Here is a 22006-nt window from a genome sequence, read left to right on the forward strand (position 1 = left end):
ATGAATCCTTTGTCAGTTGCCTCATTTGCAAATATTTTCTCCCATTCTGAGGGTTGTCTTTTGGTCTTGTTTATGGTTTCCTTTGCTGTGCAAAAGCTTTTAAGTTTCATTAGGTCCCATTTGTCTATTTTTGTTTTTATTTCCATTTCTCTAGGAGGTGGGTCAAAAAGGATCTTGCTGTGATTTATGTCATAGAGTGTTCTGCCTATATTTTCCTCTAAGAGTTTGATAGTGTCTGGCCTTACATGTAGGTCTTTAATCCATTTTGAGTTTATTTTTGTGTATGGTGTTAGGGAGTGTTCTAATTTCATCCTTTTACATGTAGCTGTCCAGTTTTCCCAGCACCACTTATTGAAGAGGCTGTCTTTTCTCCACTGTATATTCTTGCCTCCTTTATCAAAGATAAGGTGACCATATGTGCATGGGTTTATCTCTGGGCTTTCTATCCTGTTGCATTGATCTATATTTCTGTTTTTGTGCCAGTACCATACTGTCTTATTTATTTATTTATTTATTTATTTTAAATTTTTGGCTGTGTTGTGTCTTCGTTGCTGCACGCGGGCTTTTCTCTGGATGTGGCGAGCAGGGGCGACTCTTCATGTGGTGCACAGGCTTCTCATTTTGGTGGCTTCTCTTGTTGCAGAGCACGGGCTCTAGCCACACGGGCTTCAGTAGTTGTGGCACACAGGCTCAGTAGTTGTGGCTCACAGGCTCTAGAGCGCAGGCTCAGTAGTTGTGGCGCACGGGCTTAGTTGCTGCGTGGCATGTGGGATCTTCCCAGACCAGGGCTCGAACCCCTGTCTCCTGCATTGGTGGGCGGATTCTTAACCACTGCGCCACCAGGGAAGCCCCATACTGTCTTGATTACTGTAGCTTTGTAGTATAGTCTGAGGTCAGGGAGCCTGATTCCTCCAGCTCCGTTTTTCTTTCTCAAGATTGCTTTGGCTATTCGGGGTCTTTTGTGTTTCCATACAAATTGTGAAAATTTTTGTTCTAGTTCTGTGAAAAATGCCAGTGGTAGTTTGATAGGGATTGCATTGAATCTGTAGATTGCTTTGGGTAGTAGAGTCATTTTCACAATGTTGATTCTTCCAATCCAAGAACATGGTATATCTTTCCATCTATTTGTATTGTCTTTAATTTCTTTCATCAGTGTCTTATAGTTTTCCACATACAGGTCTTTTGTCTCCTTAGGAAGATTTATTCCTAGGTATTTTATTCTTTTTGTTGCAGTGGTAAATGGGAGTGTTTCCTTAATTTCATTTTCAGATTTTTCATCATTAGTGTATAGCAATGCAAGAGATTTCTGTGCATTGATTTTGTATCCTGCTACTTTACCAAACTCATTGATTAGCTCTAGTAGTTTTCGGGTAGCATCTTTAGGATTCTCTATGTATAGTATCATGTCATCTGCAAACAGTGACAGCTTTACTTCTTCTTTTCCAATTTGGATTCCTTTTATTTCTTTTTCTTCTCTGATTGCTGTGGCTAAAACTTCCAAAACTATGTTGAATAATAGTGGTGAGAGTGGGCAACCTTGACTTGTTCCTGATTTTATTGCATCTATGTTCATCAGTGATATTGGCCTGTAGTTTTCTTTCTTTGTGACATCTTTGTCTGGTTTTGGTATCAGGGTGATGGTGGCCTCATAGAATGAGTTTGGGAGTGTTCCTCCCTCTGCTATATTTCGGAAGAGTCTGAGAAGGATAAGTGTTAGCTCTTCTCTAAATGTTTGATAGAATTCGCCTGTGAAGCTATCTGGTCCTGGGCTTTGTTTGTTGGAAGATTTTAAATCACAGTTTCAATTTCAGTGCTTGTGATTGGTCTGTTTATATTTTCTATTTCTTCCTGGTTCAGTCTCAGAAGGTTGTACTTTTCTAAGAATTTGTCCATTTCTTCCAGGTTGTCCATTTTATTGGCATATAGTTGCTTGTAGTAATGTCTCATGATCCTTTGTATTTCTGCAGTGTCAGTGGTTACTTCTCCTTTTTCATTTCTAATTCTATTGATTTGAGTCTTCTCCCTTTTTTTCTTGATGATTCTGGCTAATGGTTTATCAATTTTGCTTATCTTCTCAAAGAACCAGCTCTGTCTCTTTTTCAAACTATGCTCTTGAAATTCTGTAGGATTTAATTTTGAGTTATTTTCTCTACCATGTGTATATCTTTTCCACTTTAGATGTTAGTCTTAACTCTAATGGGGAGCACTTCCCATCACTTTTATTGACCTCTCTTAGCTCACCACTTTTGCCTAAGTCAGGTAATCACATCTTGATCCCACCTGGCTTTACTGCTGTATTCCAAACTAAACTCCTAAGTGTTGGGTGGCTCATTTCTTCATCTAGTGTTTACTCCTCAATTCAGATTTTCTCTTTATTTCTGCCTCTATGCTCTAGGTTTCATTCTTACCCTAAATGCTTCCTGTCCTCCTCTTTGGTCGCCTGCACATCTACTCACAGTTAAAATAGGCTACTGCCTTGGCTTCAGCTGATGATGAAATGCACTCCTACAATATTTGTTTCTCTTATGTTCCCTTTGACAACTCTTCTTTTTAATGCCTTTGGCAAATTCTTACTCCCTAAATGGTGCTGCTTCTGGCTTAGTATGTAAATTCTCTTATTTTAACTCAAACAAATTTGTTCACTTTGTAGGTAACCCTAGATTCAGATAAAAATCACCCTCGTTTAAAAAACCATGTGTTTCTTTTTGATTTCCTGGCATACTGTCACTGTCTCCTTCTTTGATTTTACACATCACTCCATTCTTTCCTGTTTCCTCCATTCCTCCACTCCTCTTCCTCTTTCCTTCCTTTATTTCTTTCTAAAGAATTTACCTGGTGGCTGTCAAACTTCTCTTTTGCTGGTCTTAATATCCCCCAAACTGCAATAGGATTTTTGATATAGATCTCTATACAAAAGTTAATGTAACTCGAGAATTTTGATAGGATTATTATGCAGTTAATACCAATTTAGATATTAAGCATATCGACACCATGTTTTTTTTTTAACATCTTTATTGGAGTATAATTGCTTTACATTGTTGTGTTAGTTGCTGTTGTATAACAAAGTGAATCAGCTCTACTTATATATATATCCCCATATCCCTTCCCTCTTGCATCTCCCTCCCACCCTCCCTATCCCACCCCTCTAGGTGGTCACAAAGCTCCGAGCTGATCTCCCTGTGCTATGCGAGCTGATCTCCCTGTGCTATGCGGCTGCTTCTCGCTACCTATCTGTTTTACGTTTGGTAGTGTATATATGTCAATGCCACTCTCTCACTTCATCCCAGCTTACCCTTCCCCCTTCCCGTGTCCTTAAGTCCATTCTCTATGTCTGCGTCTTTATTCCTGTCCTGCCCCTAGGTTCTTCAGAACCATTTTTTTTAGCATACGGTATTTGTTTTTCTCTTTCTGACTTACTTCACTCTGTATGACAGATTCTAGGTCCATCCACCTCACTACTAATAACTCAGTTTTGTTTCTTTTTATGGCTGAGTAATATTCCATTGTATATATGTGCCACATCTTCTTTATCCATATTCATCTGTCGATGGACACTTAGGTTGCTTCCATGTCCTGGCTATTGTAAATAGTGCTGCAATGAACATTGTGGTACATGACTCTTTCTGAATTATGGTTTTCTCAGGGTATACGCCCAGTAGTGGGATTGCTGGGTCATATGGTAGGTCTGTTTTTAGTTTTTTAAGGAACCTCCATACTGTTCTCCATAGTGGCTGTATCAATTTACATTCCCACCAACAGTGCAAAAGGGTTCCCTTTTCTCCACACCCTCTCCAGCATTTATTGTTTGTAAGCTTTTTGATGATGGCCATTCTGACCGGTGTGAGGTGATACCTCATTGTAGTTTTGATTTGCATTTCTCTAATAATTAGTGATGCTGAGCATCTTTTCATGTGTTTGTTGGCAATCTATATATCTTCTTTGGAAAAATGTCTATTTAGGTCTTCTGCCCATTTTTGGTTGGGTTGTTTGTTTTTTTGATATTGAGCTGCATGAGCTGCTTGTATATTTTGGAGATGAATCCTTTGTCAGTTGATTTGTTTGCAAATATTTTTTCCTATTCTGAGGGTTGTCTTTTCATCTTGTTTATGGTTTCCTTTGCTGTGCAAAAGCTTTTAAGTTTCATTAGGTCCCATTTGTTTATTTTTGTTTTTATTTCCATTTCTCTAGGAGGTGGGTCAAAAAGGATCTTGCTGGGGCACCATGTTTTATATAAATAAATCTTAAGAATAAATTTCTCAGGGAGAAGTAAGATTGTAATACTTCAAGATTGTTTTGCCTTCACAGTTTTTTTTTCTTCCCTTCTTTCCATTATTTCCAACTATGTTTTCTACAGATTTATTTTTTTATGTTTATTTCAGAATGACATTGCAGAATTTTAACATGTTTTATGGGTGTATAAATAATTTCTCTGGAATTGGGAGAAGGCAAGAACTATGGTGTGGCTGACTGTGTGTGTCCCTCTTTCTACAGCTGCTGAGCGATTTCTGTTCTTTTCATCTGATGTGGCTGTTCGTGGCATCCCGCTCACCCTCTCTCACCAGGCAGATGTCATTCTTCCAGTGACAGGACATGCTTCCGTCTTTGTTGGGATTGATTTTGATGCCCAGGAGAAGGCTATCTTTTTTTCAGATACAACAAAAGACATGATTTGTAAACAAAAGATCGATGGCACAGGTGAGAATGGGTTTAAAGGGGTTTTTTTTGCATATTTTGTCTGTCTTCAATAATAATACTAATAATTTTTTCATTAAAACTTTGCATTCACTTCTTAAGCAGGGTCTTTTACTAAGCTTGCTAAATACTTTTAGATTGGGAAAAGAAATCTATTGCTTTTCTTTTGAATTGAGTTTAAGTGAACACTTCCTTTATTTTCAAAATAAGTCACAAATGAGAGTGCATTTTAAAACAAATATTGTTGTAATTGGACAATGAAGAATATTAATATTGACAAATATTAACATATGGACACTCCATAATAGGAGTGTCAAATGTATGAAAGCTGTTAATGGGTTAATTAACTAGAGGCTGTTCCCTATATTCAAGCAGCCAGACTGAGCCAATGGAATGACCTCGCTATAGGGATGCTGCACTACATAAATGCTGGGCTTGGAATAATAATATTTATTTTTAAAAGACATGAATTATATGTAAATATGGATTTACTGTAAGTTTTCAGTTAATTGGAATTCTGTTAAAATCTTCATAATCCTCACAGAAAGATAAATTATAGTCAGTCATACCTTACCAGTTGGATACTTTATTGGATGTTGGCATGATCCAGTACTTTGATTTTACAATCCACTAATGGGTTGAAACCTGAAGTTTGAAAAAAAAAATCAGTAGCCAGTATAACATAGCAACTAAAAGGGGCCAGCTCAGGAGCTAAACTGCCTAGTTTTGAATCCTGGCTCCTCACATTTCCTAGTTATGTAATCTTGGGGAAGTTACTTACTTTCTTTGTACCTCAGTTTCCTAAATCTGTGAAATAGGAATAATAATAATAATAATAGAGGTACTACATAGCTCATAAGGTTGTTGAGAGAATTTTAGGCTGATACATGTAAAACACCTAGAATAATGCCTGGAAAATAGTAAATATTCAGTAAATGTTAGCTATTATTGTAGCTGTTCTCAATGAAAAACTCTATCGCTCTGCCCCGCCCTGCCCCCAACTCAAACCTGCTCGCTAGAGGTAATTCCTTACCATTCTTTTACCTGTTTGTTCTATTATTTGTCTCCGTGTTTCTAAATATTTTGCTTATACTGTTACTGAGTCCAAGTTTGTACTGCTTGCTGCATGACAGGCCAGTAAATCTAGAGATGAGGTGTTGGGGCAGGGAATAGCGACTTTATTCGGAAAGCCAGCAGACTGAGAAGATGGTGGACTAGCGTCCCAAAGAACCATCTTACCCGAGTTAGAGTTCAGACCTCTTTTATACTAAAAGGGGAGAGGGTGTGGCTGGTTGTTGCAAACTTCTTGGTGCTGGAATCCTTTTGTTCTTTCAGCTGTCCATGTACATCTGGTCACTGTGTTCTTATAAACCACTAACAAGACAAATGTTATTCTCTGTTCTGCAACTTTTTATCTCTATATGAATGGAAAAATCTTACACCTTTAAAGATCAGAGCCTTGAGAATGGGCTGTCCTGCGTATTTCAGGCCATAGGCAACATTCCTTTACAAAAGGTGCACAGCCAGCATGACTAAGCACAGGCAACAGAGCACAAAGGTTAGAGCTAAAGGAATAGATTCAATATGGAGTCAGGTTTGTTCTTCTCTGTTGCAGTACTACTTCTTGATTTGCATATTAAACATTTATTTTCATTGTTTTAGATAGGGATTTAGCTCCTACAATCCCCTCTACCAACTTCCCTCTCACCCTGTTCTCCCTGAAAAGCTAGATTGTAATTTTTGTTCACTGCTAAGTCAAGTAGTATTCCATGATGACATTTCTTGAACAAATTTTGATTATTTTTTCCTCCAGTTAACAACTGCTCCATCTTCATTTGCTTAGTTTTCTATGTAGCTATTATATTTTCCCCAAATGCTCCAACAGATCTATCAAATGCTTGTCTGTGTATCTGTGTATCTATCAAATGCGAACAATCTATAATTTTTTCCCCCTCTGCTGTTCAGCTGGATCTGGTACACAACTCTTGTCTTCCAATTTCCCTCTGCTGCTTTCCTGTGCTGGTTTTCCTGTTTTTGGCAAGCCACTTGTTTCTTTTTTCAGACTGATTTCCTTATTTTGCTGAAACACGTTATATAGTAGCTTCTTAAGAAGAATGAGTTGGTGGTACATATTTCGAGTCTGAAGGTGTTTTTATTTTGCCCTCCAACTTGATCATTTGACTAGGTGTAGGGTGAAAGTAATTTTACCTCAGAAATTTGAAGACATTGCTGCACTCTCTTCTAGTAGCCAGTGTTGAGAGTCCTATGCCATCCAGAGTAGCATTTCAGTGTGTATGACATTTTTTGGGGGAGGTTGTTTTTGTTCCTTTCTGGAAACTTTTAGAATCTTTTGGTTATCCCATTCATCTTGAGATTTCTCTCCTATTCTGGGAATTTTCTTGCCTTTGCTTTTTCTATTCGAGAATGTTAGATTAATCTATTTTTTTCTTATCTTTTCTTTCCTAGTTTTCATCTCTATCATTTTGTTCTACTTTCTGTGAGATTTTTTGGCATTTTAGTTTTAGCCTTTCTATCGAATATTTAATTTCTCTTATATTTTCAATGTCGAAGAGCCCCTTCTTGCTCTCTGATTATTCCTTTTTAAAAATAAAGCCTGTTCTTGCTTCATAAATTCAATCTTTTCTTATTCTATGAAGGTATTAATTACATTAAAAAATTAATTTTCCTCTTTCCATCTTCTTTGGGTTCCTTTTTCCTTTTGGTTTGTTTCAACTTTCTCCTTCATGAAGGAAGCTTTCTTTAAATTTCTTTGAGCCTTGTTTGATATTAAGAGCAAAGCTATGAAACACGGACCAGAAGGCTGTTGGTATGAATGGGCCTCATCAGCTGGTGATAAGGCAGCCTTTTTGTTGGGAAGCTTCCAAATGTCAGTATCAGAAAATCCTCTCTGGAGATAGTCAGTTTCTCCTTAGTAGCTGCTTCCATTCTCCCTATTGGGGTGAGGAGTAAGAGGGGGAAGCTAGTATCTGTTTTGGGAGCAGTACAGAGGACAGGGAGCTGAGGCCCGTTCAGTTCAGTGTTCACATATATAACCCTCCTGTGCTCAGTTCTGTGCCGATCCCAGCCCTCCATTGTGCAATGTGTCCTCAGCCCACAGCCTCTCTGCTTGAGGTCCCCCAGAGAAGAAAATCTCTGGTCTGTTAGAGGAGGTAGACGGAGAGGAGTGTCATACATGCTCAGGGTCTGGAAGGAACCTCTGGGTCCAGTCGCTCCCGATGCCAACTTTTAACTAGGCCCCTTAGCGTCCCGCCCCTACCTTTTTCAGAGCCGGTGCTTCTGCGTGCAGACACGCTGAGGCTTCTGTGTGTGTGGGTGTTGGCGCTCCCCCGTGCCGGCACGTCTCTCCTTTTGCTTAGTGAGTTACTTTGGAGAAGTCTCTTTCTCTTCCAAACTCTGTGGAAATCTTTCATCTGCTGTTCTTTCACTGTCATTATTAAAAGGAGTTTGGAAGGAAGAGGAGATAAACACAGTGGTCAATCTGTTATTCTGAACCAGAATGCATCTTTTCTGAGGACTAGAATTAGGTCTGCTGAGCTACACACAGGCTAAGTCTCCTGTAGATGCCTCCACAGGTCAGCTTCCTTCTGCTTTGGCAACTGCAATTCTCATCATGGGTTTTTTTGTTTTGTTTTGTTTTGTTTTTTTTAATCAATTTCAAGTCCACATGCTGAGCAAATTGCCTTTTAAAAGTTTCTTATAGTTAGTGGTTAAACTGCTTGTGCTCTGGTGAGGGATGTATTATTGTAAATTGCCCTGTTTTTCCGAGTGAGGAGGTTGAGTGTCAATGAGTTTATATGCAAAAACTGAATTGTCAGAAATCAAATTGAAGTCAAGATGGGCTGAATGAAGCCCTCAGGAAACTTGCTCCATCAATGATCCCTTCTCTCCTCCAACTTCTCTTGTTCTACTGACTTTTCCCCATCATATATGCTCAAGTCTCTCCCATACTAAAAAACCTTCAACCCACCCTTCACTCCACGTTCCTCTCTAGTTGCAGCCCTCTCTCCTCAAGTTCATGAACAAGCACCTTAAAAGTTTGGCCTACACTTTCCTAGCCCTACTTCCACATTTCTCACCTCTTCGTACTATGTCACTCGAAACCCCTTATCCTGGTCACCTCCAGTCTCTTTGTTATAAACTTTATCCTTATCTTTGGCGCCTTAGTCGTCTTCTTTAAAATGCTTTTTTCCCCCTTGACAACACACTCGTGAATTTCCTTCTATTTCTTGACGATTCTTTCTAGTGTTCCTTACACGTCTTTTCTTCTTTGCCTGTCCTATACACAACTGTGATCTCTAGTGCTCCACATTGGTCCTCTTTTTATTTTTTTAATTTTTTTAATTTTTATTTTTTAATTTGTGTATTTATTTTTGGCTGCGTTGGGTCTTCATTGCTGCGCGCAGGCTTTCTCTAGTTGCGGTGAGCAGGGGCTACTCTTTGTTGTGGTGCACGGGCTTCTCATTGTGGTGGCTTGTCTTTGTTGTGGAGCATGGGCTCTAGGTGCTCGGGCTTCAGTAGTTGTGGCTCGCGGGCTCTAGAGCGCAGGCTCAGTAGTTGTGGCGCATGGGCTTACTTGCTCTGTGGCATGTGGGATCTTCCTGGACCAGGGCTCAAACCCGTGTCCCGTGCATTGGCAGGCAGATCCTTAACCACTGCGCCACCAGGGAAGTCCGGTCTTCTTTTCTTATTCTGCATTTTCTTCTGCATAATTTTTCACCTTCCGTATCTTTTGTTATCATCTATGTAGTAGTTATAAATCAGTGTGAGGAGACTTATGATAGGCCATTTCCTGAATGTTTTTCCTCCTTACCTGGAGAATGAGGGGAAAGGTCAGGTAAGGCTTCTTACAGGAGGTGATGGAAGTCTCCATCCAAACTCTCTCTCTGGGGTTCAGACCCATAGAGCCAACTGCCTTTTGGATATCCCACCTGGATATCCCACAAACCACCTCAAAACCAATATGTCTAAATGTTCACCTTTATTCCACTTCTTCAGACCCCTGCCGTAGGGGAAGAGCACCACCTCTCCCCCTGCCCACCAAATCTGGTGGTCACCCAAACTTCTTCCTTTCTTTTAGCCTCTACCATTAACTTGTTAACCTCCAGCCACGCTTTGGAGCGTGTGGAATCCTGTCTCTCTCCCTCCCACTTCCACGTCTTTGCTTTCCTGCAGCCCCCCATGCACCACTTCCTTTGGGAAACCTCTCCACACCCGCACTTGGCCTTGGTTTCCATACCATCCTGTGCATACCTCCAGCACAGCACCTGTTACTCTTCTGTTTTTTTCCCTCTTGGCCTAATTGCCTCCCCCCACCTCTCCCACTTCATTACCTTGAAGATACCTTGAAGACAGTGTCCACATTTCTTTCAAAATGCTTCACTTTTCTATGACTCAGTTTCCTCATGTGCAAAATAGGGATAATAATAATTCCTACTGTTGAGCTGTTGTGAGGATGGATGAGTTCATGTAAAGTACTTGGGCCAGTTCCAGGCTCATAGTAAGTGCTCAGTATAAGCTATTATTATTAATACTATTAGCAATATCATGTTTCCTCAATGTCTAATATGGTGTCTAGCACACAGAGGACTTTCTTTTTCCAATTTGCTGAATAAATGAATGGAAAAAGCACCAGGATTGTTTTTCTTCCTTCAAAAGAAAGAGATGTGATTGCTTACTCTGATTCACTTTTATTTATTTATTTATTTATTTAAAGTATTTATTTATTTATTTATGGCTGTGTTGGGTCTTCGTTTCTGTGCAAGGGCTTTCTTTAGTTGTGGCAAGTGGGGGCCACTCTTCATCGCGGTGCGGGGGCCTCTCACTATCGTGGCCTCTCTTGTTGCGGAGCACAGGCTCCAGATGCGCAGGCTCAGTAATTGTGGCTCACGGGCCTAGTTGCTCCGCGGCATGTGGGATCTTCCCAGACCAGGGCTCGAACCCATGTCCCCTGCATTGGCAGGCAGATTCTCAACCACTGCACCACCAGGGAAGCCCCACTTTTTTTTTTTAAAGAATATTTTGTTGTGATAGTTTCAGGTGTACAGCAGAGTGATTCAGTTATACATTTTCCCTTTTAGGTTGTTACATTTAGGTTGAGCAGAGTTTCCTGTGATTCACATTTTCTTTAGTAAAAAAAGAAAAAGGAGGGGAAATGGCATAAAAAATTCACAAAGAAGAAAGTGGTCATTTTTCTCCTTGTACCCAGTTCTGATTTCCTTTCTGGTTGCTGGTCTTTTCCAAACTTGGCAACTTTGTGGCTATGAAAGACTGTTGATGAGAAGGTTGGGCGGGAATACCTCATAGATACCCCCAGTCGTACCTGGCGGTGTCAGCTTATCAGCGCTGTCTGTGGGTGGTGGTTGTGAGTATGTGAACTCAGGTATCTCTTCTTCAGATGTTCTGTACTGAGAAATTTTTTCTGGACGGTTGAACAAGGGAGTAAATCCAGGCCATACCACTCCTGGTTCTATTTATCAGAGTCATATCTATTCTTTGAGATCCAAACTTTTGGAGATGGATAGATTCTAGGTTTATCTCATGTGTTGCTTTGCAGTTTACTGTTGCTTTATTTTTTAAAAGAATTCCACATTACTGAAATATTCTCTAGTTCTCACACAAAGTTTAAATATGCAGTGGTAGGAAAATGTATGTCATGTAAAATATGCTTACTTTAAACCATGTCCATATTTTAATTTACAGGAAGAGAAGTTATCACAGCTAACAGAGTGCCAAGTGTTGAAAGTTTGAGTTTTGACTGGATTTCAAAGAATCTCTATTGGACAGATGCTTCTTATAGGAGTGTCAGTGTCATAAGGCTAGCTGATAAATCGAGGCGCACAATAGTCCAGAATTTAAATAACCCACGATCAATCGTAGTTCATCCTATTGCTGGGTAAGTGTGTTCATGTTTTCCTAAGAGCTTGAAACTTATATGTCTTGTACAGTCATTGCAAAGTGATGCCATAGGTATTTGGCAAATTCAGTAAATACAAGATTGAACCATGTAAATTGAAATCACCTTAGATTGTGTCCTTTTAGCATATGCTGAAGTGATCACTTTATCTCCTTCCAAAAACTTTCTCCTACGCTTTGGCTTCCCAGTCTTCACTGGAGTGTGGTTTTTTTTCACAGTCGCAGAGGACCAAACAATGAGACACAGATTCTGTGGAGAAGGAATGAATATGCAGCTCAAAGTCTTTCCTTGCTTTAATGTATTGATATAAAGCTTACCAAAACTTGTTTAATCATTCAGTAGTTTTCAGAATAAAAAGTCTTTCAGACCACAGACAAAGTTTCATGTTTAACCATTGCATTATTGGTGGAGTCAGACAAGAAGAGACAGAGCATTTCACGCCATGCCTTTTTGTTCTTACCTTTTTTATTTAAATATGCTAGATAGCTAACATAAAGTCTGAGATAGCTAGTTGTGTTTTAATAGAGTAGTTAAAAAAAAAAAAGATGACTGGTAATTCACTAAAGCCTGATTGAGGGTACATAGCAAACACTTTACATAGTACATAATCTCATCTAATCCAAAAGCTGGTTTGTGAGTGAGGTATATACAAGACCTGTTTTGGAGATAAAGAATCTGAGGCTCAGAGAGATAAAGTAACTTGCTCAAGGACCCACAGCTATTAAGCAATAGTTAGTATTCAAATTCCAGGCCTGTCTGACTGCAAAGCCTGTGTGTCTAACATATTTTAAAACTGATGATGTTATTGATAAGAAATTTTATTGCCCAATGGAGAGTTAAACAGTTGATTTTCTAGTGAATTTATCTTAAGCTAAATCTTTGACGTTGGGTTTTGAAAAGGCGTTAAATTCCTTTCCTGATGTATCCTTCATATTTTTTTTTTTTTAAAGCACTTTTTTTTTTTTTTTATAGCTACTTTATTTATTTATTTTATTTTATTTTTTTTGGCTGTGTTGGGTCTTCGGTTCATGCGAGGGCTTTCTCTAGTTGAGGCAAGTGGGGGCCACTCTTCATCGCGGTGCAGGGACTGCTCTTCATCGCGGTGCGCGGGCCTTTCACTATCGCGGCCCCTCCCGTCGCGGGGCACAGGCTCCAGACGCGCAGGCTCAGTAGTTGTGGCTCACGGGCCCAGCTGCTCCGTGGCATGTGGGATCTTCCCAGACCAGGGCTCGAACCCGTGTCCCCTGCATTAGCAGGCAGATTCTCAACCACTGCGCCACCAGGGAAGCCCCATATTTTTTTAAAATAAATTTATTTATTTTTATTTTTGTCTGTGTTGGGTCTTTGTTGCTGTGCGCGGGCTTTCTCTGGTTGTGGCGAGCGGGGGCTGCTCTTCGTTGCAGTGCACGGGCTTCTCATTGTGGTTGCTTGTCTTGTTGCAGATCACGGGCTGTAGGCACGTGGGCTTCAGTAGTTGTGCCATGCGGGCTCAGTAGTTGTGGCTCGCGGGCTATAGAGCACAGACTCAGTAGTTGTGGCACTGGCACACAGGCTTAGTTGCTCCGCAGCATGTGGGATCTTCCCGGACCAAGGCTCGAACCTGTGTCCCCTGCATTGGCAGGCAGATTCTTAACCACTGTGCCACCAGGGAAGCCCCTGTCTTTAATTTAAAGCAATATGAAGTCACGTTTCAGAAAGTTACCTTTTGGAAAGACTAATTTTAGTTTTTAAGCCTCATATGAAAGAGAAAAGGTTTTTTCCCTACACATCTTTTTGCCACTCCTCGGGATAAAAAAAGACCTCTTGGGTAAGATCGTTTAAGAGTTATGTTTATTTGGATGCATTTTTCATCAGGGATGAAATGCTTTCCTGCAAATTTAATTCGTTGTGGAAGATGCCTAAAGAGTGATCTAGTGGATCCTGGATGTTTAATCCAGAAAGAAAGTGAGAGATTAAAATCTGTTTTCTTGCTCGTAGTTTATTTTATTTCAAGAACATGAAGTATTTAAAATGTAACCTGAACTGTGTCTTTTTAAAGAATCTACTTGGTGACAATAGTTTTAGGTCCTGAAGTCTAGCACAGTGGTTCTCTGCTCTGGATGCCCATTTTAATACCATTTGTATTTTCTATATATTTTTCTATATAAACCCAATAGCATACAGAAAATGAAATTAATTTGCAGCAAGTCTCTGGAGAATCTACGTTTGTGCTAAATCTCTCTAAGTCATGTAGTTTGTTCCAATGTTAACATCTTTGACTTATTACCTCCTTTTCTAGGTATATATTCTTCACTGATTGGTACCGTCCCGCTAAAATTCTGAGAGCATGGAGTGATGGATCTAACCTTTTGCCTATAGTAAACACTACTCTTGGGTGGCCCAATGGGTTGGCCATTGATTGGAGGTAAGTAGGAATCATCCCAAATTGCTGAGTTCCCACTTACTATGGAAGACATATACATAGTTGGCTAGCTTCTGCTAGGATGAAAACATATGTAGTAATGAATATTCTGAGGAAATTGCTAGAGGAAGCAGAATAGGACAAGACCCAAACCCCACTAGAAGTAGAACAGGGATTTGATGAAGTACAGGTCATGTGCAATTTTTACAGGGGGCATCTTGAGGATAGGAAATTGTGTCAACAAATGTGTATTTGCCTATATACACCGTGGAGAATTTTTGGAATATGAGATTTAAATTTTAAGAAATTAATCTGTCAAGGAATATAGGAAAAGGTAACAGGGTAAATAAGCTTACAGACATCAAATGCAAAAGCAGTTTATAGGAGAGAATAAAGGAAGAAACGTGTTTAACCTTTTAAACATAAGTTACTACGAATATTTTTCCTAACTTGTGGATTTAATAAGGAGAAAACTAAAATTCCTAGCTTGAAAATAACAACATTCAACAACATTTCAAGTTTTCTAAGACAACTGAAAATCACTTCATAAAAGTTGTTTTGTCTTTCTGGAGAGCATGAAGCTATTAAACTTTGCTTAATAAATGTGTCAACTGAACGTGCTGTTTTTGAATACCTTTAGTATAAAGTGTGCTTTGCTAGTTTCTGGATAACCAATAACCAAGTATTTTATTATTTTAGCTCTTCACGATTGTACTGGGTAGATGCCTTTTTTGATAAAATTGAGCACAGTACCTTTGATGGGTTAGATAGAAAAGTCCTGGCCAGTATACAGCAGATAACACATCCGTTTGGACTTGCTGTCTTTGAAGGTATGTTTTGAAGCAAAAGAAGTGTGTCTTATTTATACTGTATAAGTTGTATAAAACTCATCCTCATTTGGCAATCTAACAATTCCAGAAAAGCTGGTCACTTTTTTAATTGAAATGGTGCTTTTATCTATAAATAAAACATTTGGTTAGTTGACTGAATATTTAACTTTTATTTTTTGTTTGAGAAATTTTTAGATAATAATATTGACAACTTATATGGTTGTAGCACTTTATAGATTAAACATATTATACAGTTTAACTCTGTTATGTAAATATCATGCAAAGAAATAGTACATTACTGCTTCTTTATTTTCATGAATAAAACAGCAAGGGCTGTTTGTAATAATTATTGTAGCATTTCTTTTTTTTTAAGTTTTATTTTTATTTTTAATTTTTTAAAACATCTTTATTGAAGTGTAATTGCTTTACAGTGGTGTGTTAGTTTCTGCTGTATAACAAAGTGAATCAGCTATACATATACATATATCCCCATATCTCCTCCCTCTTGCGTCTCCCACCCACCCTCCCTATACCACCCCTCTAGGTGGTCACAAAGCACCGAGCTGATCTCCCTGTGCTATGCGGCTGCTTCCCACTAGCTATCTATTTTACATTTGGTAGTGTATGTATGTCTATATTGTAGCATTTCTTTGTTCTCTGATGTTTGCAAGAACCTTGTCAGAATCCTTGTGGGAGAACCATTACACATACTCATCAACTGGGTAGCTGACTCATCTTTGTGATACAGAAGTGTTAGCACATGGCTTATGAAGAATAGCTAAATGTAGTTTTTTCATCAACCTTTCCAAATAATTTAAGATTGCTGGGAGTATGGAATTCTGGGAAACTGCAGCAACAATGATCACACCGGTGTATCTGTTTTCTTTCTCCCATCTCCCCTCTTGTGAGTGTAAGCATGTTCTCCTGGGTTCAGTTGCTGGGAAAAAGAATCTAGCTTGTCACTACGAAACAGGTGGTTTGTTTAGTCTTGAAAACAGGGTTTCTGTGAATGATTGTATAGCTTGTGCCAGGCCAAGAGGGCAAGGAGAAACTAAAATCTACCCTGGTTCTGCTTGATAAACCATAATTAGTCTAGTTAGAGAGGTGCCATTTTGTGATCCACCAAAGGCCCTATGCATATGCTAGTTGTGTCTCTGGTTGAAACTTCCTACTCTGAATAATTAGCATAGTGCTTTAAAAAAACTAGACACTGACTATAATTCAAAGGCTTTGTCACACACCTGTAGTGTGGAATGAATAGCTAGTAAATATATTGTATATTCCACCCTGCTGTCTGTTTATCTGTGGAGGAGTGCATGGTATTTAAAAATATTTTTAAAATGGTCTTGTGAGATTTTTGATGAGTCAGTTATAAATACGCAGCCCCCCAGCCTGTGCATTCTTTCCCTTTCTACTAATGATGTCAGACATGTCCTATTTGTTGTCACATGGGAACATTATAAGAATGTTAAATTTTCTCTGCTCTTTGCTGGGATATTTTGGGATTGAATAAAGTTTCAGTACCTTTTGGTTTCATCAGTATGAAAAAAACTTGAGTGCATACCCATGAGAATAACACAACATTACAATAATAATATCAATAATAATAATAATGTGTCTTTTCAACATTGCCCTTCATTGTGAATTTCTTATAGAAAGATTTTTTATTCCATAATGCCATGGAAATTACGTGTCTTTTTAATGAAAGGCTAGATCTCCTTGACTGCGCACCACACAGGACCTACAGGTTTACTGAACACTTTATATTTTTAAATATAGTAAGATGCCTTCCTGGGTGATGGGCCTGAGATGGCCGGTCAGTCTAGATAAGATTTAGTGAGTCCGATGACTGATTAGTCATTGATTAGACCATAGATAAGGAAAACTGGTTTAATGATAAAATTTGTGACATCTTAGTCATTTTCTGGTTAGTTGGCAGTTTTAGTTAGTTAAGTTATTGTTAAAGAGAAGATCCACTTTGATTCAGTCTTTTCTTTGAAAAACTCTGTTGAAATATATATGTTTATTCCTCTGTTTCAGTATCTAAGGTAAAATGAACATGATCAAATTTTTGAGTTTTAGAATCTTGTATTGCCTCTATCTTCTATTTTCAGCTTCATGGAGCATTACTCAGTGTGCTTTAGGTGTAGGAACACTTCTTTGGGTAATTGTTATTGATACCTAAACATACACTGACATTTCCTTCTTGGACTAGGTCTGTACTTTTCCTTCTCAACAGCTTGTTATGAAACTTGAGAGTCAAAGTTTTTAAAAAAATGTTCTTATTAAAACATGGGATATAAAATGTTTGACCTGGAAGACAGCTTAGAGATGATTTAGTCCATTTCCTTAATTTTAGTAGAAAAATGAGCCCCCCCCACCACAGTAAAGTATTTGCCTAAGATCACTCAGCAGGTTACTGCTTTAGCTGGGATAAGAACTCAGTCTTTTGAGGCATCAGCTAATGCTCTATAAAAGAATCCTGAGATTTAAAAAAATTTTTACCCATGGCAATCTAAGCCCAGTTGCTATTAAATACCATCACAATATTCCATACATTCTTGCCTGAACCTGAACGCTAGTATTATAAAAAAATATAGGCTTCTGGGACTTCCCTGGTGGTGCAGTGGTTAAGTGCCAATGCAGGGGACATGGGTTCGAGCCCTGGTCCAGGAGGATCCCATATGCTGCGGAGCAACTAAGCCCGTGCGCCACAACTACTGAGCCTGCGCTCTAGAGCCCGTGAGCCACAGTGACTGAGCCTGGGAGCCACAACTACTGAAGCCCAGTGCGTAGAGCCCGTGCTCCGCAACAAGAGAAGCCACCGCAATGAGAAGCCCACACACCGCAACGAAGAGTAGCCCCCACTGGCCGCAGCTAGAGAAAGCCCACGCACAGCAACAAAGACCCAACACAGCCAAAAATAAATAAATAAATTAAAAAAGAAAAAAGGCTTCTGAGAGGTAGGGTCTCTCTCAGAGATCCATACCAGCAACTCCTATTGTTTTTATTCCCTGAGTTTCACTGTTTATATTACACTCCTCTAGAGCTCTTCCCTTTCTCTCCAAATCATAGAATTTTCACCTCTACTGGTGCAGGAAAAATTTGTATCAGGAAGTATTCTTACAACTCTGTTGTTTTATTCAAGGTCCTTAGCTTCAGAAGCTCAACAGTCAATAAATAAATGTTTTCTTTAAAAAAAAAAAAAGAATATATATATAGGCTTCTAAAGAGTCATTTCTAGAGACTAACAAGTCATGGAAAATGATTACAGAAACATATTACAGATATTTATGGAAGAAGCTTCCCACATTTGGAAGAAGCATTACAAACATATTGCATTTTCCCAAGTGATTTGTAAGTGAGCTGTGGCAAAAATACTAATCACCGTGTTCCTTCTTAGACTACGTGTATTTTACTGACTGGAGACTGCGTGGTATTGTTCGAGTCAGGAAAACAGATGGTGGACAACTGGTGGTTCTCCGAAGTGGCGTTGGTATTGTAATGCATGTGAAGGTATATGATACCAGAATCCAGACCGGTGAGTGATGTTGCCAGCTTCTTTTATAGGGATGTGTTTAATATGGTGGCTCCTTTTCTCTTTAAGTACTTATTATTTAACATAACTCCTGATAGTTTTATCTTCCTGTCACTCAGATAGTTTTAAAGTGTAAGATTTAGAATTTCTGTTTGACTCAGCTAACTTTAAAACTGAGAAAAACACGTTTCAGCACTTTTCTGTATTTAAATTGCTATTTGGCACGTTGATTTCCGAGAGGAATCAAGTTTTTAATATTGGGTCTGACAACCAAACCTGTGATCAACCTAAAGGAAATGTGCTTGACTCACTTATCTCGGGGCATTGCTTTTTCAGGGTCTAACGCCTGTAACCGACCCACCAATCCGAACGGTGACTGCAGCCACTTCTGCTTCCCAGTGCCAAATTTCCAGCGGGTGTGTGGTTGCCCCTATGGAATGAGTCTGACTTCCGATCGTTTGACATGCGTGGAAGACCCATCCCGCGAGCCACCGTTGGAGCAGTGTGGTGCCTTTTCCTTCCCCTGTAACAATGGCAGATGTGTGCCCATTCACTACCGCTGTGATGGAATTGATGACTGTCATGATAACAGTGATGAGGTTCAATGTGGCACATTTAGTAAGTAGCTGTACACTGGCAATACTTCCTAGGATGAATAGAACAGAGAGAGGGGGCTTAAAAAAAAAGGCTTGGGTTATCGCTATAGGAAAGAATATTCCTTTCGGATTGTTAATATGTACTCCAAAGGCTTTTAGGAAGCTAGGCGATAAATATCATTCATAGATAATGTTACAGATGATTGCTAGCATTGATTTGGGCTGTGTTCAACAAAATTTCTTTCTGACATTGGCTGTTTGGATCAATGCAGAGTCATTGCATCTTGGCATACTCCTCAAAAAGTCAACAAAACAAACTGGATCTAATCTTTAGTATTGGAGAGAATAATATCACAGAATAGGTGCTTGCAATAATAGCTTTTGAAAATCTCATGTGCTATATTCCTTTTTCCTCCTGTTGGTGTAAAATGAATTATGGGTGAAATGATGGTTTTAATCTTTACATTCTTCTTTTGATGGTAATCCAATTTATAATAAATGCTATTGCAGAAGACAAAAAGATAGAGCACAGTTGAAATCTCAGAAATTTCTATCAAGGAAACATTAATAGAAAGAAAAGTGACATTTGAAAATGAAAGTGCTCATTTGTACATTTTTGAAATTTCTAAAGTTTTATTTTGTGTATATCTTTTTGTTTTTAAAAGTGCAGATTTTACATGAATGTTTTATCAGTTTCCAATGACCCATGTGATCAGAGGAAGCATAGCTTAGAAGTAAAGGATGGGCCTTAGAGTCACACCAACTAGAGCTTTGGTCTTGGGCAGATTCCTAAGCTCTCAAAGCCTCAATTTCCTCATCTATAAAATGCAGATAATTATATATACCTGACAGTATTCTTGTGAGGATTAAGAGAGAAAAAAAATATGTAAACACTTAGAAAAGTGCCTGGCATATGATAGTTGCTGAATAAACTTGCACATTTTGTATAACGCTCCCATTGCAAAAGGAGAAGAAATGGGCCTTTACAAGGTAAGATCTCATTTAAAAGGCTGTAAAAACAGATGTCTTTATGACCAATTCGTTTCTGTTGTAGATACTTCCTGTGCACCTTCAGCGTTTGCGTGTGGCCACGGGGGACAGTGCATTCCCTCACACTGGCGCTGTGACAAACAAAATGACTGTGTGGATGGCAGTGATGAGCAGAACTGCCCCACCCGAGCACCCACTTCCTGTCACGCAGACTTCTTCACCTGCGATAATAACCTGTGTATCCCAAAGAGCTGGGTCTGTGACACAGATAATGATTGCGGGGATGGATCTGATGAAAAGTCATGCGGTAAGTTTTGAACTGATTTCTCTTGGTTGGTCAGCCTGGTGAATAGATTTGAACAGTCAGTAGGCCTTGTGCACTTTCCTTGAAGGCTTACGTAATTTTCGTTGTATCTTAGCTACTTCTCTTCACCTGTCAATCCCTGTATTAATAGGCTATAGGAGCAAAGACATGGGAAGTCTTCCTAAATATTTTTTATGCAAGCAAAACAAGTCTTCCTAAATATTTTCTATGCAAGCAAAACACTGTCTCTGATGTCTAACACCCAGATAGACACTGGAAAATAAAATCCTTCAACTATTCAGATATTTAAAACAATTTTTCTTTCTAAATCATATAAACACATCCAGACATCTGGCTATTGGTTTTCCTTTTCATTTATACAGGCAAAAAAGGCAACAGAATAAAGAGGCACAGAACATTTAAATTTCATTAATCTAACCCACCTGCTTTTCATCTTGCGAGTTCCTGATTTCCTCTAGGTTGTCATTTGTTTTCATATCAGCAGTCATAGTTTAAGGTGGAGCAAAGTTCCCTGGACTAAATTCTGTCTTGGTTGCATGATTAGGCAATTCGCTTTTTCTCAGGACTAGATGAGCTTTAAGATCCCCTCCAGCTTTCACATTCTGTGAGACTATATTTACTATGACTTCACGTTTCGGGTAGGGGGAGGCAGCACATCTGACTCTAAGGCTGTGTCTCTTCAGCCAGCTAGGACCCTGGTTTTGAGGATCGTTCTGCTTAGATTTTGGATGAAATCCAGTTATCATGATCTGTCTCTACACTGTTGCTACTAGGCATTGTGGTCATGCGGACCGTGTTGCCTTGCTGGGCTCCATTGCTTAGCTTTGGTGCAGAGTCTTGGACTTCATAGCATTCAGGAGGTGTAGGCCAGTCCATGGCCATGATGCTTACTTTCTAAGTGTGGTCTGTTTTTCAAGGTGTAATCACAGTTTCTGACTCTGCCCTGTAATATTTTTTTCCTCTTTCCAAAAAGTGTCCTAGCTGGGCTCTGGATGGGCTGACTTTGGCAATCTGGCTGACTTGAAGGAATTTTGAGCGCACATACAACTGAGATAACTTACGTATTTCCTTAGCGTTTTACAGTTTGGCTCTGGTACACACTGAACAAGAAATAAACTGTTACTTGGTTTTGTTTTTGGATGACATTAGATAATACAGAGACATGCTCACCTAGTCAGTTTCATTGCCCCAATCATCGATGTATTGACCTATCTTTTGTCTGTGATGGGATCCACGACTGTGCTGATGGGTCTGATGAGAGTGCTTGTAGTAAGTACATTGTTTTATTTTTAAATTTTTAAATTAATTAGTTAATCAATCCATGGAAGTATAGTTGATTTACAATATTATATGCTTCAGGTGTATAACATACTGATTCACAATTTTTAAAGGTTAACTCCATTTATAATTATAAAATATTGGCTATATTCCTTTGTTGTATAATATATTCCTGTAGCTTATCCCTATCTTGCCCTGCCCCTGTTCCTTCTGCCAATTGTTAACCACTAGTTTGTTCTCTATATCTGTGAGTCTGTTTCTTTCTGGTTACTTTCACTAGTTTGTTTTATTTTTTAGATTCCACATGTAAGTGATATTATACGGTATTTGTCTTTCTCTGACTTATTTCATTAAGCATAATACCCTCCATGTCCATCTATGTTGTTGCAAATGGCAAAATTTCATTCTTTTTTATGACTGAG

At 39.0% G+C, this 22006-nt stretch overlaps 1 protein-coding gene across 1 annotated transcript in view; it reads left to right on the top strand.

The window, feature by feature from the left end:
* LRP2 (LDL receptor related protein 2) overlaps positions 1–22006 on the top strand; it is a 198846-nt gene that overhangs the window by 78806 nt on the left and 98034 nt on the right. The window contains exons 16-23 of the mRNA XM_082396835.1: positions 4492–4695; positions 11413–11605; positions 13905–14030; positions 14727–14857; positions 18261–18398; positions 18732–19013; positions 20046–20288; positions 21456–21575. Coding sequence (XP_082252961.1) covers positions 4492–4695; positions 11413–11605; positions 13905–14030; positions 14727–14857; positions 18261–18398; positions 18732–19013; positions 20046–20288; positions 21456–21575 — 1437 coding nt within the window. The remainder of the gene's footprint in view (positions 1–4491; positions 4696–11412; positions 11606–13904; positions 14031–14726; positions 14858–18260; positions 18399–18731; positions 19014–20045; positions 20289–21455; positions 21576–22006) is intronic.

Source organism: Balaenoptera borealis, assembly GCF_965194805.1.
Source record: "Balaenoptera borealis genome assembly, chromosome: 6".
Classification (NCBI taxonomy): domain Eukaryota; kingdom Metazoa; phylum Chordata; class Mammalia; order Artiodactyla; family Balaenopteridae; genus Balaenoptera; species Balaenoptera borealis.